General features: G+C 49.8%; 1 protein-coding gene across 1 annotated transcript in view; it reads right to left on the minus strand.

The window, feature by feature from the left end:
* Positions 1 to 5,380: 5,380 nt before the first annotated feature.
* Positions 5,381 to 17,274, minus strand: part of LOC115276472 (stimulated by retinoic acid gene 6 protein-like) — a 53,533-nt gene continuing 41,639 nt past the window's right edge. The window contains exons 11-18 of the mRNA XM_029920511.1: positions 15,665 to 15,740; positions 12,301 to 12,382; positions 11,922 to 11,970; positions 11,352 to 11,469; positions 10,249 to 10,368; positions 8,873 to 9,036; positions 7,534 to 7,680; positions 5,381 to 6,835 (exon numbers count right to left, since the gene is read on the minus strand). Of these exons, the coding sequence (XP_029776371.1) occupies positions 6,687 to 6,835; positions 7,534 to 7,680; positions 8,873 to 9,036; positions 10,249 to 10,368; positions 11,352 to 11,469; positions 11,922 to 11,970; positions 12,301 to 12,382; positions 15,665 to 15,740 (905 nt within the window). The 3' untranslated portion in view covers positions 5,381 to 6,686. The remainder of the gene's footprint in view (positions 6,836 to 7,533; positions 7,681 to 8,872; positions 9,037 to 10,248; positions 10,369 to 11,351; positions 11,470 to 11,921; positions 11,971 to 12,300; positions 12,383 to 15,664; positions 15,741 to 17,274) is intronic.

Consider the following 17,274-nt stretch of genomic DNA (forward strand, 5'->3'; position numbering starts at 1 on the left):
GAAAAGCTCCTGAAAATTTCAAGAGCTTTGTAGCAAAGACAACTCACTGAACAGGGATGCTACTTATCAAGGTAGAGTGGAGGCTGGAGGTCTGGAAAGAAGGAAGGAGTGAGTGGGGGAAGGGGACTGGACAGGTTGTGGTTTTATTTCTCACTTAAAATCTTTGAAAAATTACAGTCTTGTCTACACGAACAGAAAGAAGGACCTGTTTGGTCTCTGAGCAGGTGAGGAACACTTTGCAGGGCAGACAGCTGGGTCACAGGGTACAGTGGTGGCAGCTGGGCTGTTCCACCAGGGGCTGCTGAGCTGGGCAGAATTAGCAGGTGTCTGGCTTCCATGCTGGTCCACCCTACTGGCACTTAGCTTCTTCCTCCAGGCTGTTGGGGACCAGTGTGGGGGTTCTTTCTTCCCTAAATAAGCCCAGCCTGTCCTCAGAAAGCCAGACCCCTGCTGCTCCTCCAGTACTCAGTCCATCTGCAAGAGGAGGGCACCCTGCCTGTACCAGGGTGGGTGCTGCAGGAGAATCCCATGGGCCCGATGGACGAATGGCTACCCTTCAGTGCAAATGGCTGGGGCAGGGACAGATATGTGTGCATTCTATGACTTCCTACTTTGCCCCTCAAGCATCAGTGCTAATCAGTCACTGTCAGGAGGCTCCTCTGGGTGCCTAGTTGGCCATGACATATGTCCCAGATACCCTGTAAGAGTTTGGGGGAACTAATGGGTTCTTAGAGGCTCCTTCCTGAATGGAAGGCAGAAGCTTCAAAAAGAGGAAACAAGGTATTACCACCCTGTGCCCTGATTGCCCCCGACTGTCAGTCAGAGATGACACCTCAGCAGCCCCCTTCTGAGTGGATGAAGAAAGACTGCTGTGGAGCGGAATGTCCTGAGAGGTACCTTGGGGAGATGAAGCCTTTGGCCAGGTCTTGGGCCCAGCCTGAGTGTAGAGACTCCAGTGGGCAGGGGCCACTCAGCCATGCTCCCAAGACCCCTGACTCTCTTTATTCACGGCTTGGCTAGGCTGGGGGCCTGGACACACATTGAGAGCCCAGAGGACAGCACTTGGTCAGTGGTGGGGCTGGGTTGGGGTAAAGGCAGCTCTAGGGCAGGGCCTCCGGTCAGAAATGGGAGCTGCCTCTCCTCTGTAGGCCTCTGAGAAAATCACTGCCCGTCTTTGGGCCTCGGTCTCCTCATCTGGAAAATGGAAGGTGATGGTCCTGTGGTGCAGGCCTCAGAGGGTGGTGATAAGGTTGAAGGGAGAAAAGGAATGTGTTGGAGGTGTGAGAGGACAATAATGATGATAGTAGTATGATATTGAGTCCTCTGGAGACCCTGTGAGGTGGGTGGAGTTTTCACATTTTTCAGATGAAGAAACAGGCTCAGAGAGGCCAGGCCACAGGCCCAAGGCCACATATCCGGCGAGTATTGGACCTAGGATTGTTCTAGAATCAGAGCACGCTAGAAGACAGAGTAGTACTGATAGCTACTAACTTAGGTCAGTTGTCTGAGGTGTGAGGTTAGGGGATCTTGGAAGAAATGGAATGAGGGCAGAATGGCCTCACTGACCTTGTCCTTGACCCTAGCAGGAGGCATCTCCAAGTTTGCCAGCCTGGAGAACATCCCCCAGAGAGCCCAGAAGAGACAGCAGAAGGTGGGTAGGCCTGTGGCGAAGGGGCTCCAAGGTCAGAAGAGAGGGGGCTCTTGCCTCCCAAACAGAGTTCTCCACACCGAGAGGAGGGGCCTTCCCCCTCCCATTCTGCCTCCTGTTGCCCCGTGCCAGAAATCCCCCATTAGAAGTGACCAGACCCAGGACCACATACCCTGGGATTGCCGAAAGCAGGCCCCGGGGAGCGATCAGTAGGAATCTGGTGTTCTTGGAGGGTGAGGGGAAGAGAACTGAGGGAACGCTGGGGTGGAGGCTTGAAGCGGAGTTTTCAGAGCAGAGTCCTTGGGGCACCTGAGAGCTAGAGCTCATCCCCACTCCCACCCTAATGGCACAGGGTGTGTTCCCCTTCCCTGGCGCATTTCTCACTGACCTGGGGCTGCTGGATGCGGTGATGCAGGATTATCTGAAGCGAGAGAACCCGGGGCCAGGCAGCACGGCCAGGAGTCCGGGGTTTGGGAGGAGAGAGCCCCCTGCTGAGTCCTGAGGTCACAGCGCCCCCGGCAAACCACTCCCGCGCTGGAGCGTCCAGCTCCTCTTAGGGATGACTAAGCGGAGGCACCGCAGAAGCAGCGTGTCCCCGTCACCCAGGCCGGGGGAGCAGCAAAGCTGTCCGACTTCTACGAGAGGTTTCTTCGGACTCTCCTTCGGGGACTCAACCTCTCCTTCAGGAGGTGCCCACAGAGGGGAGAGAGATGGCGGGTTCCTCCAAGTCAGGCAACGCATTAGTGCAGTCACTTCCTGCCTGAGGCCTCAGTCTCCCTGTCTGTCGTCAGAGTGGGTTGGGCTAGGGTCCCTGAGCTTCAGCTCTCTTGTAGCCCCCTTCTCCGGAGCCCAGAGCCTGGCCTACGTCCCTGTCCTGTTTTCTGTGCATGCCCTGCCCCCTGGAGGGCCTCGGCGGTAGTGCAACGTGAGACTTGGGGAAGGCAGGTTAGCTGTGGGTTTGTGGGCTCTTTTTGATGGCCGCTGGCTGCCTGCCTGCCTCTAGGAGGAATCAGATCAACTTCCGTAAAAGGAATGAGGTCAGCAGTGGCACTCACTGCAGGGAAAGAGGGGAGGTGGGGGGGGGCATCAGGGCTTCTTCCCCCACAGGAAGGAGAGTTTGATAACAGACAAGTGGGAGACCCATCAAATTGGTGGGTTGAGTAAGTACAACTTCGTGAGGAGGGGCTACTCACGCCCATCTCAGAGAATAGGTAGGACCTGGATGAAATTGGAGGGTTTCCCCTGGGTATAAAGACCCGGGAACGAGCCTCCTGCCGCTCTCTTGGGCACACTGTCTCTGAAGCACCTTCCTGCCCAGGCCCAGTCTGCATCTGTCCTTCCCTCTGGCCCCAGGAATGCAAAGTAATGCAGCTGCTCCACGTGGCTGCAAATCCTTACAGCCTTGAGCCTGGGGGCATTTGAGGTGGGGGGGTGGGCAGGAGAGAGCAAGAGCAGGTACAGACTCCCCCCTGGTCTCTGCTGGCTGGCTGCAGAGAGCCTTTGGCCATGACTTCTGGTTGACCCCAGACCTTGTTGCATGGGGACTGCTGGGGCACCTGGACAACAGCTGCTGGGCAGGCGCTGGAAGGGACATCTGAGTGTGGCTCCTGGTAAGCTCACAGGTGCCACTCTATCCTGTAGCTACAACTTGTCCTGCCGGGGGAGCTCCTGTCCTATTTGGCCAACAGAACATTCAAGGCCCAAAAGAACCCACCATCAAGAAGCTCAGGGACAGGTGAGCACCTAGGCTGGGCAGTAGCTGAATCCTGGGGGCTTAAGGTGAAACTTCAGACGAGGCGTGGTCTTGGGGAGTGAAATTCCAGCTCCACTGCTGACCAGCCCTGTGCCTGTGCCTTCAGTTTCTGAGACTTAGTTTCCTCATCTATGAAATGGGTGATGCTGATTGCTCACTCACGTGGCAGGGACAAATGGGGTTATGTTGACTGACTAAGCATGCAGCACAGTGCTTAGAGCACAGTGCAGTGAGGGCAGGGTGGGAAGGGTGGGCCATGACCCTGGGGGACGTCCCTCAAGGTGATTCCTCTCTTCCAGGCAGCTACCAAGCCCCCAACGGAGCCCAGTACCAGAGGCAGATCACACCCCAGGGACCAGCTCCAGTGAGACCTCTTCCTCAGCACCTGGGACCCTCGGAGTACACTAGGCCAGCTATCCCATTGGAGGCAAAGAACATTGTGAAGAAATGGGGCTCCCCTGAGGGCCGGAATAAGAGGAGGTGACCCTGCTTCATCTCCTTCTTTGCTTTTCCCCAAGGCCTATTTACCTGTTATGAAAGGTTATATCTATTTGTAGCAAATGCTGGATTTGAATACTATTATCTTAAAATCCTTTTTTTTTTTTAACAGCCTGAGAACTAAGGTTTGAGTCTTTCACTTCCTATGCTAATTTAAATGAGATACTGACTTTCGCATTCCTCCATGAACTAAGAAATCCTGCAGGGTCACCAGCTTATTGTATGAGGGAGAAGGGAGGTGTGCCAGGCCCCTTCCCTCACTCCTGAAGGAGGCCCCCAAGTCCCACTTCAGCAGAGGACGTGTCATTTCAGTATCACTCACCTGGGCCAGAAGCAGAGAAGCCCCTCAGAACTCCTGGGGTCCAGAGGTTGAAGGAACTTCCACAGGCAACACCCGCAGAAGTTTAGGTGTCTAGAAACAATGCTTGCCAGGCCCCTTGCTGTCCCAGGCCAGTGGCTGCCTTCCTACAGCTTTGAAGGAAAAGGAAACATTCTCTGCTTCTCTTGTTCATGTTTCTTTTGGCCACATATTAGGAACTGCTTGTTTTCTAGTTCCATCTCTGGAATTACATCAGCACCAGGTAGAGGAACAATGTTGAGAGACCAAACATTGTGTGTGGAAAGGACAAGACCGGAGAAAGAGAATTTGCCAATGGATGAAGAGGTTCCAGGACTTTCCATCTTCAGTTCCCCTCTAGGGGCTCCATGTTTCCTCTCTACCTACATTAGAATCCTCCTGGGATCCTTGTCCATGACCTCCAGTCTTTCTGCTTGCTTCCTGTCCAGGGGCAAGATTTGTGAGGCACCTCTCAAGGCTACAGCTGGGCCTCATTCTATCAACATTTATGCTACCTATAAAGTAGGATTTCCAGCATTCCTGCACCTCTTTATACAATTCTTTTAAAGACAGACATTCCCTAGAGGCCCCATCCTATCAGGTGCATCATGGCCACTCCTCCCTGGTGGGGACCTGATGGATCACAGATGACTTCTGACTTTCTAGGCTTAGGGTCCATATACTTGCCCATGGGAAGAGCCCCACACTCTCCCTTGCTGGTCAAGATGCCTTCTGAGGCCAAGTCTACTAGTAGGTCAGAAGCAAATAGGGCTGGTGAGTGTAGATCCTGGGGAAAATCAGCAGTACTTTGCAAGGCAACTACCTCAGGGGAGACCAGCACAGGCTCCTTTCTTCATGTAGCTGAGAGCATAGTGAGGTGAACAGACATGAATCACATCATCACAAAGTGAAACACAGAAAATAACAGTAACTAATATTTATTCAGTTCAGGATGTATCAGGCACTTAGAGTGTTTGTATGTATTAACTCATTTTATCCTCAAAATAACTTTGGGTATTGCAGGTATTGGCTTTTTTTTTTTTTTGAGAGAGAGAGAGAGAGAGAGAGAGAGAGTAAGCAAGCAGGGGAGAGGGGCAAAGGTAGAGGGAGAGAGAATCCCAAGAAGGCTCCATGCTCAGTGCGGAGCCCAGTATTAGGGCTCCATCTCACGACCCTGGGACCGTGACCTGAGCTGAAATCAGGTTGGATGCTCAACGGACCCAGGTGCCCAGGTATTGCCCTTTTCATTCGTAAGGAAAAAGCCACACAGACAGGCAAAGGGGGTTAGCCAGTGTCACCCGGCTAGAAGAGGTCATGAGGGGATCCCACACGCTAGTCACAGGTTCCTAGGTTTCTGAAAGCAGAGTGACAAAGTCTAGTTGTAAAGGTTAAATTAAAAGAGATGAGTCTGGCAGACACATCTAGCAACAGGACTAGCTTTACAGTAGGTGCTTAATGTGATTACTGAACTTCAATGGCTCTGGGGCTCATGAGATGGATGGGGACTTCCCTCACCCTGTTGGTAGGTCCTCCTGGCACCTGAACAAGCTTCATGACTTTAGCGACTTTGTACAGTCCTCAGCCATCAGAGACCTTACACATGGGTATGAAGACTCGGGGTAAGGACTGGGCCCTCTGAACACTGAGGAATGTTCAGGCCTCCCAGCCTAGAGTCCAGGCCTCCCTGGTGGTCTAACCCGCCCTCGATGCCCTGCACGGCAAACACCAGAGGCCTCCCCTCCTCCGACATGCCTGGGGCTTTCCCGCTCCCACACCTTTGCTCTGTTGTCCTCCAGCTAGAATGCCTGCATACCTCCATCTCTGCCTCCACAGATAGGCAGCTTTCCTCTCCTTGTCAGATCTGTGTATCTTCTTGGTGCCCAAGGCCCAGGTCAGTTCTGATCTGTTCCTCATCCCAGTGGCCATGGCAGGGAGAGCCCAATGTGTGCCTGCTCACACTGCCAGGTTAGAGGCGGGGGTCTCTCCCACCACCAGGAGGTCTGGAAAGGGGGGAAGCAGTGAGGATCCTGTTGGATTAAGGCACGTTTTCTTCCAGAGAAAAACTATGTCCAATAGTTAAACTCTCCTGGTGTAGCCATTTTACCACATTCTTCAGTGACACCAAGTTCTGCCCTTGGGTCAAACTAAGTGTTTGTCCACATGGAACTCCCCAAGGCTGCCTCCTAACCATGGACAGTGAAATCATTATTGTGAAAAGATTGTTCAACAGAAATTCTCTTTAGTTCTTGATCTTTTTACCAAGGGAGTGAATTATTAGGCCTGAGACTTCATGGGTCAGCCCAGGTGCCATCCACGAGTGTCCAGTGCTGTGTGCAGTGGACAGTGACTGTGCATCCCATCACAATGCAGGGGACAGCTGCTGGGTAGCCGGGGCCTTCTCCCAGGGGAGTCATCCTGGAATGGCCTTGTAGCAAGGTTGGAGGTCACTGTCAGCTCTCCGAGCCCATCAAAAGAATTTGGGTAAACTCCCGAGAGCCATGACCTGGTCTTGATTTTCTCAGCATGGCTAGTCTGGGGTTGTTGACCAGGGTTAGCAGCAGAAGCCACCGTGTCCTGGGCCTGGCCGAGACTCGGGGACCTAGGAGAGAATCAGAGCAAACAGACTTGGGGGATGGTGCAGCTTGTCTCTGTCCTTCTCAGAAGCTATAGGAGAAGCTGACTGGTATGTGTGAGGTCTGGAAGAAAAAGCTGGGCCAGGACCCCTGGGGACATGAGGGCGGCTGGAGGGACATGAGTTTGTCCCAGAGCCAGATATCTGTTGGATATAGCCAGATATAGTTGGGAACAGTGATGAACTTAGTCAAAACTGGTGTCCACAAGACATGACTAACTGGCAGGCTTCGCAGCAGAAGGCAGAGCAGAGTGACGGGTGGGAGGGGTGGAGTAGACAGTATAGAGCCTTGAGAAGGCAGGTGTCGGGGCCGGAAGCACTTGTGGTAAGCAAAACTGGGCCCCGTCTTGGAGAGTGTCCGGCCTGCAGCCTGGGATATGGGTGGGGTCTCAAACAAATGGAATAGAGGACTCAGTGGCACTAGAGCTCATTTCTGGGAACAAGGGAGGAGCCCACTTAGAAGGACAAGGACACCAGACCTCAGGGGTCCCGTGGCTAGGCTGGCTGGGGACTAAACCTCCTGTTCTCCTAGGTCGAAGGCTTCCCAGGGCAGGGAGAATGGAGGAAGGGGGCAGGGAGGGGGAGCTGGAACGTCTCAGGGATTCCAGAGAAGCCTTAGGGTACTTGTTCCCTATTGTCCAACCCCAGTGTGGGTCCAACCTTACCTGGTGACTGGTTTAGGCACCAGTATTTGATGGCCTGCTGCAGCCTCCGCTCCCGGTGCCCTGTGATCAGGATGTTACAGAAACTGACGAGCACAGGGTTGGTATGATAATGATCCACATAGAGCATGCCAATCCAGGCGCCAAACCCTGAAACCCAGAAGGCAAGTCAGGCCATGCAGTGCACCCTGTATCCCAGGACACCTGAGCCTGGGCTCTCGAGGATGTGGCTACAGGGACACTTTGTTCCTAAATAGTGCCCACATTTTCACTGAGAATCTAGAAAATTAGGTATAGGAAGTGTTCTTAAGATAGGACTCTAATCCACCTATTTTATGGAGAACGTGAAGCTCAAAGCCGGAGGAGAGCTGTGGCCGACCGGAGAGGCTTTCAGCCCTACAGTGAATGGATGAGTGAATGAATGGACGCAGGTCAGAAATAAAACAAAAGCTACTTCTGCTCTACGGAAATGGCTTGATTTTAGAGTATTTCAACTGAACAGACCATTTTCTCAACTAAGTAAGTTTCCAACTAATGACACACCAGTCATTCTGAGATGTGTTCTTTCTCAAAATATTCAGAGCTGTGCATTCATAAATTACCTTCTAACTGTTCAGATGGAATTTCTAGTACTTCTTATGGCTCTCTATGATAACTTGACAGTCTGTCATATATGCAGTAATTTACTCGCCTGAATTCTCTTCTAGTAGGCTGAATGTGGTTTTCTTTTTAAGTTTACTTTATTTATTTATTATTATTTTTTAAAATTTATTTTAGAGAGACAGAGAGAGTGCAAGCAGGGGAGGGTCAGAGAGAGAGGGAGATACAGAATCTGAAACAGTCTCCAGGCTCTGAGCTAGCTGTCAGCACAGAGCCCGATGCGGGGCTTGAACCCACTAACCATGAGATCATGACCTGAGCCAAAGCCGGACGCTTAACCGACTGAGCCACCAAGGAGCCCCTAAGTTTACTTTATTTATTTTGAGAGAGAGAGAGAGAGAGAGAGAGAGAGCAAGCTGTGGAGAGGGTCAGAGAGAGAGTCCCAAGCAGGCCCTGCACTGTCAGCATGGAGCCTGATGCGGGGCTCGAGCTTATGAACCGTGAGATCATGACCTGAGCCGAAATCAGGAATCAGATGCTTAACTTACTGAGCCACCGAGGAGCCCCTTGAATGTTTTTTTCTACTCAGCTTTATAGCCTCCATGAGAAGCTGAGCTCTGAGGCGAAGAGTGTGCAGCCCAGGCCTCTGGTATTCGGCCTGCAGGCACCACAAAGGTACAAGACCAGCAACCCCACCCCCACCCCCAAATCAATGTGTGGGGTCTAGGGACCGGCCACTTACCCATGTCTGCCCCCTCGTAGCCGTTCTGCATGATGGTCCTGTCGATGCGGGCAATCAGCCACGTGCCCAGGATGCAACTGATGAGCAGCCTGGAGAGGCAGGCGCCCAGGCCCAGCAGCACATTGTAGAAGAACAGAAAGTAGTTGAAGTTCTGGAAGGCTTTCCTGCAAATGGAAGCAGGTAGACGGGCAGCATCCTTTCAGTATGAGGCAGGCTGGCTCAGGGCCCCACGCCTGTGGTCAAGTCCTGCTACTCCCATTTCCCAGCTCTGTGACCTTGTGCTGTAAGCAGGAGCTGACTGTCCCCACCACATAGCACTGTATGGGGACTGGCTCAGACAGAGCATAGAAGGCGCTGAGCCCGGAGCAGGACAAATGTCAGTGATGTTTCATGGGATCCTTGGGTTTTGAGGTTTCCTGTACAAGAAATCTCGTGTGGCTCCAGCTGGCTTTGTGATTACAGAGGCTGTGGCTCTCCTACTGTCCGTTGTAACAGTGACCTGCCGCCAGCTGGAACTGCTCCAAGTCCTCCAAAGGAAACTTGACTGTGTAGTTCCCTGTTGCCTATGGGATAAAGCCCAAACTCTGCATGCTGGCTTTCTGGGCCATCTCTGAGAAGGGCCTTCCTGGGGTCATCACTTTGCACCCCCCCTCTCTCCCTCACCATCTAAGGCCACCATATTGGATTCTCACGGTTTTCTCAGAACGTCTAGCTCTTTCATGGCTTCCTGCCTTCATCCAGAAGTGAGGGCTGCCGGCCACGCCCTCTCCTCCGCTCTCCCCATGGGAATCCCTCCACCCTACCGAGCTCAGCTCAAACACCCCACCTGCAGCTGAATGAACCACCCCCGCCTCTCTTTCTCCATTATCCGTGCTGCTCTTATGAGCCTTTCATACCATCTGGAGTCTACTGTGACCATGTGTCTCTGCCTGCTGGCTCCGTGGACCGTGAGGTTCTCTAGGAAGGTCATGTAGGAATATCTCTTTATCCTCCATGCCCCTGTTGTTTCCTGCCTGAGTGAACAGCTTCGAATGAGTGAATCCAAAGGACCACCATGGGCCAGGTACTGTCGTTCTGAGTCCGTATTTTAACACATCTCATTCTCAGAAAACCTCTGTGAGGTGTGCGCAATTATTTATAAAATAAGGAAACTGAGGTTCGTAGGTGTGTAGTAAGGTCACATAGAGTCATTCAGCTCAGAGGGGGTGGAGCCAGGATTTGGACCCAGGCAGTGCGGTTCCGGAGCCCACTCCCGAGCCACGCCTCTCACGCTCTCAGAGAGGGCACTGTCCACCCAGGAACCTGCCGAGGGTGAAGAAGGACGGAGAGACCGCTGAGGCCAAAGCCGCCAAGCCCCATCCCCTTCTTTGCCTCACCTGCTGTTGAGAGCCAAGGGCTTCTGCTTGTCAGCGGCGCTCATCTTTGGCTGCAGGAAGAAGGCGGTGGCGATCCACACCTGCAGAATCATGAGGCCCAGGACGATGGATATGGTGAGGCTGAAACACAGGGCGAGACTGTCGTGGCAGGTGCTCTGTGCTTTATGCACACCCACTGTCTGATGAGAAAACTGAGGCTCACAAGGGGGAGGTGACTTTCTCAAAGTCACAGAGTCAGGTCTTTTGGCTCCACACTAGAACTCCAGATTTAATAATGTCCCTTTGTCCACGAATGGCAGCTGGGATGCGTGTGTGACAGCACGGGAAGGAGAGAAAAGCATGCAGTGTTGAAGAAGCTCATGAAAGCCCGAGAGCGCACGGGTAGGGCCTGCCCAGCCTCCCGCAAGGCCCTGGAGGAGTATGGAACCACGGAGCTCTGAGCAGGGAGGTCCCCACAGAGTGCCACATCCTGTGTCTGCATCCCCTGAGCAGCAGTGTGGGTGGCAGTTAAATGGGGCTTTGGCTTCAGAGTGCTGGCTCCCAGCCCTGCCTCTTCCCCTCCTTGGACAAAGTGCTTAGCCTTCTGTGCCTCTGTTTCCTTGTCTGGAAAATGGGTGTTAATATGAGACCCAGCCTTTGAAGGGTTCTTAAGAGAAAAGATGCATAGTGAATTCTCAGTAACGTCAGTCTTCACTCTTATGTTCCACATGGGGTAAACTGAGGCTCAGAGGAGCTATTTATCCAAGGTCACACAGCTGATCTAAAACCTAAACTCAGATTCGCTCTCTGCCACCCCTATACCACCCAGACTCCCTTGTCACCTCCCTGAACTATAACCTTCCCGGCTATAAAATGGATATATGTGTTTCTCCCACAGACATAATTGTGAGCGCCCCACTGAACAGTAAGAATGGAGACGTCTTACGAACTGTAAGGTTCTTATTGTGATGAGTTGCTATTCTGGCCCATCCTTGGGGCAGAGCTGAGTGTGGGTCCAGGAATTGGTGAGAGCCCACCAGGGAAGGGGCACTTTGAAGAGCAGCTGCGAGGGTCCACCAGTGCCTAAGCCCTGGGCAATGCCAGAGAGCCCACCCCGCACTCACGTCCCGATGCCCAGTCCTTGGAGCATCTCCAGGCCCTGGTTGTGGACGACGGGCAACACCAAGCTGTACATGATCATCAGGCCACACAGGCTCTGTACCACGTGGATGATGAGGTAGCCTGTGGGCCAAGGGAACCTACGGTCACTCAAGGCCCTTTGCAACCTGCTCATATACGTCCCTCCCTGAAGACCCCCTCTATCTTCCTCCCACCGAAGGTCCTGCATTTTTGCTTATGCTGTTTCTTCTGCCTGGCATGACCTCCCTTGCTGACCCATGGCTCGCCCTACAGTTCAAATGTCAACTCCACTGAAGCATCTGTGTCCTGCCCTGGGTGTGGAGACTCACTTCCTCCTCCAAGTCACCACCACCTTTAGCATTTCTTCCCCATGGGCTTCAGACAGGTAGTAATGAGAGCTTTGTGAGTGTGGGATTCTCCCTCCTTCCTGAAGGAAGGTGGGTGACTCCCTTCACCCACTCCCACCCCCACCCCCTTCTGCCTCACGTCTCTCCTCTCTCTCACAGTCAGGACCCCACAGGTGCCCAGGGAATGGGTCACGTGATAACACTTACCCCACAGAATATAGGCTATTTGCCAGCCAGAGTACCTTGCAATGGCCACCTGAGATTTAAAAAGGAAAAGGGGTCTCAGAGGGGAGAAAATACTGATTACCTCTAGTACATGGGTCCAGCATGCCTCATTTGAGGTTCACCCACCAACACACAAGGACAGGTGCCATGACTGTCATCATTTTACAGATGAGGAAACCGAGAGCCAGGCGGGGATAGTGACTATCCTGGGTCACCCAGCTGCAGAGTGAACTAGAACTGAGGACTCTGGATGCCAAGTGCAGGGCTGTTCCTCCTCCAGGATGCTGCCCCTGCCTAAGGGGCAGGAAAGCAGGACTTGGCCACTTAGTCTCAAAGCAGAGACAAGTCTCCGTAGACTCACCACACTCTCCGACGAGGAAGGATGATGGAACTTCAAAGGGAGAAAGTGCTTATTTCCTGCCCACAGCCTCTTCATGTGCTTTCTAGAAAAACAGTGGGGACTCAGTAATGCTCATAACCACAGCTCCTTGTGTACTTAGAGCTCAGGAGATGCAAACAGAAGAGCCTGCGGAGGGAGATGGAAGCCAGCTCAGCTTCCCTTACTGACCCAGGCTCTGGGACAGTTCTCAATAGCTTTAAAAATATTTTTCAAATATGTTTTGGGCATTTGGGTGGCTCAGTTGGTTGAGCATCTGACTCTTGATTTTGGCTCAGGTCATGATCCCACAGTTCTGGGATCGAGCCCTCTGTCAGGCTCTGTGCTGAGCATAGCGCCTCAAAGATTCTTTCCCTCCCTCTGCTCCTCCCCAGCTTCTGCATGTGTGCACCTTCTCTCTCTCTTAAATTATAAAAAATAAAATAAAATACATTTTAAACTGAGATATAATTGACATATAACACTCTATTAGTTTCAGGTGTACAATATTACGATCCCATACTTGTGCATGTTGAAAAATGGTCACCACAGGAGTCTAGTTAACATCCATCACCTCAGATAGTTACAAGCTTTTTTTCTTGTGATTAGAACTTTTAAGATCTACTCTTAGCAACTTTCAAATATGCAACACAGTGCTGATAACTACCGTCACCATGCTGCACAGTACCTCCCAACTCCATTTCTTTTATAACTGGAAGCTTGTACCTTTGGACTCCCTTACCCCACACTCACCCCCTACCCCTGCCTCTGACAACCTCAAATCTCTTCTTTGTATCTGTGAGCTTGGGTTTTTGTTTTGTTTTGTTTTGTTTCAGATTCCACATATAAGTGATATCATACAGTATTTGTCTTTCTCTGACTTCACCATGTTGCTCCAAATGGCAAGATTTCATTCATTTATGTGGTTGAGTGAATAGTATTCCTGTGTGTGTGTGTGTGTGTGTGTGTGTGAGAGAGAGAGAGAGAGAGAGAGAGAGAGAGAGAGAGAGAGAAAGAGAGATATGTCCTCTTTGTCCATTCATCCATCAATGGACACTAAAGTTGTTTCCATTTCTTGAATATTGAAAATAATGTTGCAATAAATATGGGGTGCAAATATCTTTTCAAAATAGTATTTCTGTTTTCTTCAGATAAACACCCAGAAATGAAATGCTAGATCATATGTAGTTCTATTTGTACTTTTTTGAAGACCCTCCATACTGTTTTCCACAGTGGCTGCACCAACTTCCATTCCTGCTAACAGTGCACGAGGGCTCCTTTTCTCCCACGTCCTCACCAAAACTCATTATTTCTTGTCTTTTGGGGTACCTACCATGTTAACAGGTATGAAGGGATATCTCACTGTGGTCTTGACATGTGTTTCCCTGATGATTGAAAAATCTTAATATATTATGTACAAATATTATGTAGTTCCCCAGTCTTAATGGTGACTGAATGTGACAATTGAGACTCTGTGTGGCTTTAATTTTCTTCAGTTGCTCTATTACTTTTTCTGTGATGCATATGTATTACTCATGTAATAATATTTCAAAACAAGTAAACATGGAAAACTGTTTTTAATGATAGACCCACCTAGTAGGGGCCACAGCCCCTCACGAACCCAGCCCCCCCGCAAACCTCTGCCTCCCTTCCCCATATGCTGGCCTCAGCCTGGCCCTTGGCACCAAGATTAGGTTGGCCATGTTCAGAATCCCCATTTACGTCTGTGTCCCACTTTCCCCCTACATTCCATCCCCAGCATTTTCTAGGAGGTTTTGCAACATTATAATCACTAATTGGAAAGACTTAGTATGAAATAAAGAATGTAAATATCTCATTAATAGTTTGCATGTTTATTACACGACGGAATGATGGTTTGGGACTATGTTGGGTTAAATAAAATATACTATTAAATTATTTTCATCTCCTTTTGAATTTTTTACTTTTTACTTATATCTATTAGAAAATTCAAAACTGCATCTGTGGTTTTTATTATGTTTTGGCTTGGCAGCACTGGAGTAGAGTATGCCACCAGGAATACAAATACACAGATATATTTTCATGGTGCATAGGAAATTTCTGGAAGGATGCAGAAAAGGAATAATGTTTAGCTCCAGGGAAACAAGCTGGAGTCTGAATGGGAGAAAGACTTGCTTTACACTAAATATTTTTTATAACATTTTTAAAAAGAGGTTGTGTTTAGGTTGTAATAATGCTGAGGAAAATAAAAATACTGACACCGTGCCAGTGCTGGCCACGTGAAGGCTTTCTTATCCTTTGCCCCACAGTCCTGTAAAGCAGAGAAGGCAGGGATCATCACTCCTGCATGACAGGGGTGGGAGGGAAGGGCCAGCCTCCCCACCACAGAAGCCATCTCTTCCCTGGGCCCTCCACCCTTGTCAGTGCAGCCCGCTCTAAAAGGTGGCTGTGACTAATTATGGTCTAATGTCTCCCTAATCATCTCCTAGGCACTTGCAGGTCAATGAAGGGAGGAGCAGACATAGCCCTGCAGCAGCAGTGTCCAGCCCCCCCATGGGGTCAGGGGAGAAGAAAGCGAGAAAGGGAGCAAGCCAGGGCTGTGATGGAGAGCTGGGGCCTCTTTGTGCCAGGATGCGCTCTGCCAAAGACCCATACTGCATGTAGCCAGATGGGGAGGATGTAAAGGCAGGATGCTTTGGAGGGGTAGGAGTTGGCCCTGGACCTCCTGTGACTGCATATACGTTAGAGACTGGGGGGTGGGGGAAGGAACTGAGAGACAGAGAGGAGGGAGGGCAGATACTGCTGTCTGCAGTGGAGTGCTCACTACATACTGAAGGCCGTCCCTTCCTCCTGCTCTGCTCTTCTAGAGACTGATGCACCTGGTGCCCTTGACCCGATCTCCTTTGATGTCCCCTTGAGCTGGATGCACCTGCTAGGAACCCAGTGTGTTAGTCCTGGAGAGCAGGGCAGGCCTGACACCCAACAGGGGTGCTGAGTGTAGCAGAAGGGACAAGGTCCCTCAGGGCAGAGGACACAGACAGCTGCTAATGGCCTGGGTGAGTTATTTTGGTGAGTCTCGGCCTTCTCAGCTATAAAAACAGAGTACCTCTCCCAGTTGTGGTGAAAATCAAAAGATTCTAAGCACAACATCAAACTTATGGTAGAAACTCAAATCAATAGTTTTTTTTTGTTTTGGGTTTTTTTTTTTAATTTTTTTACGTTTTGGGTTTTGTTTTACTACCAATGGATGCGTCTGTTCCTGGACCACGCATACCTTCCTGGTTCCAATTTGGGCACTGCTGTCACTGCTCAGGAACTTTTGGAAAAGTTCTGGCTGAAGACCCACCAAGGACTCCCAGAGCCCTCTTACCTGTAACAGGCCAGTATGTGGAACAGATAGCTCACACACGTGAGGGAGGAGGGCAAGATGGTCACCAGCCAGACTCCTGAAGTAGAAAACGTGACATGAGAGGCCTGAGAAGATGAACCTGAAAGAGCATTTTCAAAATGCAGAAGCTCACACAGAAAGGACTGTATGAGCAGTTCTGCTTATATTTCTGTTTCATTTCAGCCACACACACCCTTGATATACTTTCCTTCCTGCACAAGCCTCTCCTTGGTATTAATATTTTCCATCTACAGTGAGTAAAGGGAAGAGAAAGGTAGGGAGTATACACATCACAGTTCCCTTCCATCCTTGTAGAAACACTAATAGTTTATTTCTATTTACCACCTCCAGTAACGAGCAACCATCTCCAAGGATCACTGGAATCAACAGGTCTTGAATATTCTTTCATCCCTCTTTCATCCCGTCCACCCCGTGGAGAATCTCCACAAACATTATGTGATGATTTGTAGGTATAGAAGCTTCTGGACAAGGTGTTTCTCAGTCAGTTCAATAAAAGCATTAAAAAAATCCAACACCTCTTCATGATTAAAAATGCTCCATAAAGTAGAAACCAAAGAGAACTTCTTTAACCTGATAAGAAGCATCTGCAAAAAACCCACAGCTAGCATCGCTAACAGCAAAAGGCTGACTGCTTTCTCCCTAAGTTCAGGAATAAGAAAATTAATGTCCACTTTTGCCAGTTCTATCCAACATTATAGTAGAGGGTCTAGCTGGGGTATTAGGCAAGAAAATGCAGCCAGGCTGCAAAGGAAGAAATAAAACTATCTCTATTCACCAGTGACTTGTTCTTATATTTAAAAATCCTAAGAAACAAACAACCAAAAATATTCAAACCCATTAATAAATGAGTTCAGCAAGGCTACAGGACACAAGACAAATATATAAAAATCAACTGTATTTCTGTACCCGAGCAATGCACAATGTGAAAGTGAAGAAAACAATTGCATTTGCACTAGTATCAAAAAGGATTAAACACTTAAAAATAAGTTTAGCAGAAGTAGACAACTGAAAAATACAAAAAGATTGCTGAAAGAAATTAGAGAAGACTTAGATTAGTGGAAAGACATGCTGCTTTCGTGTACTGGATGCTCTTTGTTAACACGGCAAGTCTCCCGAAATTGATCTAAAGATTCAACCCAACCCCTGTCAGAATTCCAATGCCAGTTTGGCAAAAATTGATAAGCAAATCCTATAATTCATATACAAATGAAGGGACCCAGAATAGGCAACACAATCTTGAAAAAGAAGAAGGAAACTGCAAGACTCACAGTTTTTGCTACAGTGATGAAGTGGGGTACTGCCATACAGACAGACAAACGGATCAATGTAATAAGCTGAGAATCCAGAAGTAAACCCTCATGGTCCATGTATTTTCATCAAGGGAGAAAGGACAATTCAGTGGGGGGAAAAGAATATGCTTTTCAACAAATGGGACAGGGGCAACTCATATTCACATGCAAAACAAGGAAGTTAGAACCCTAGCTCACAGCATAGACAAAAATTAACTCAAAGTAGATTACAGGCTTAAACATAAAAGCTAAAGTTATAAAAGTCTCAGAAGAAAATATGAG

Source organism: Suricata suricatta, chromosome 13 (genome assembly GCF_006229205.1).
Source record: "Suricata suricatta isolate VVHF042 chromosome 13, meerkat_22Aug2017_6uvM2_HiC, whole genome shotgun sequence".
NCBI lineage: Eukaryota > Metazoa > Chordata > Mammalia > Carnivora > Herpestidae > Suricata > Suricata suricatta.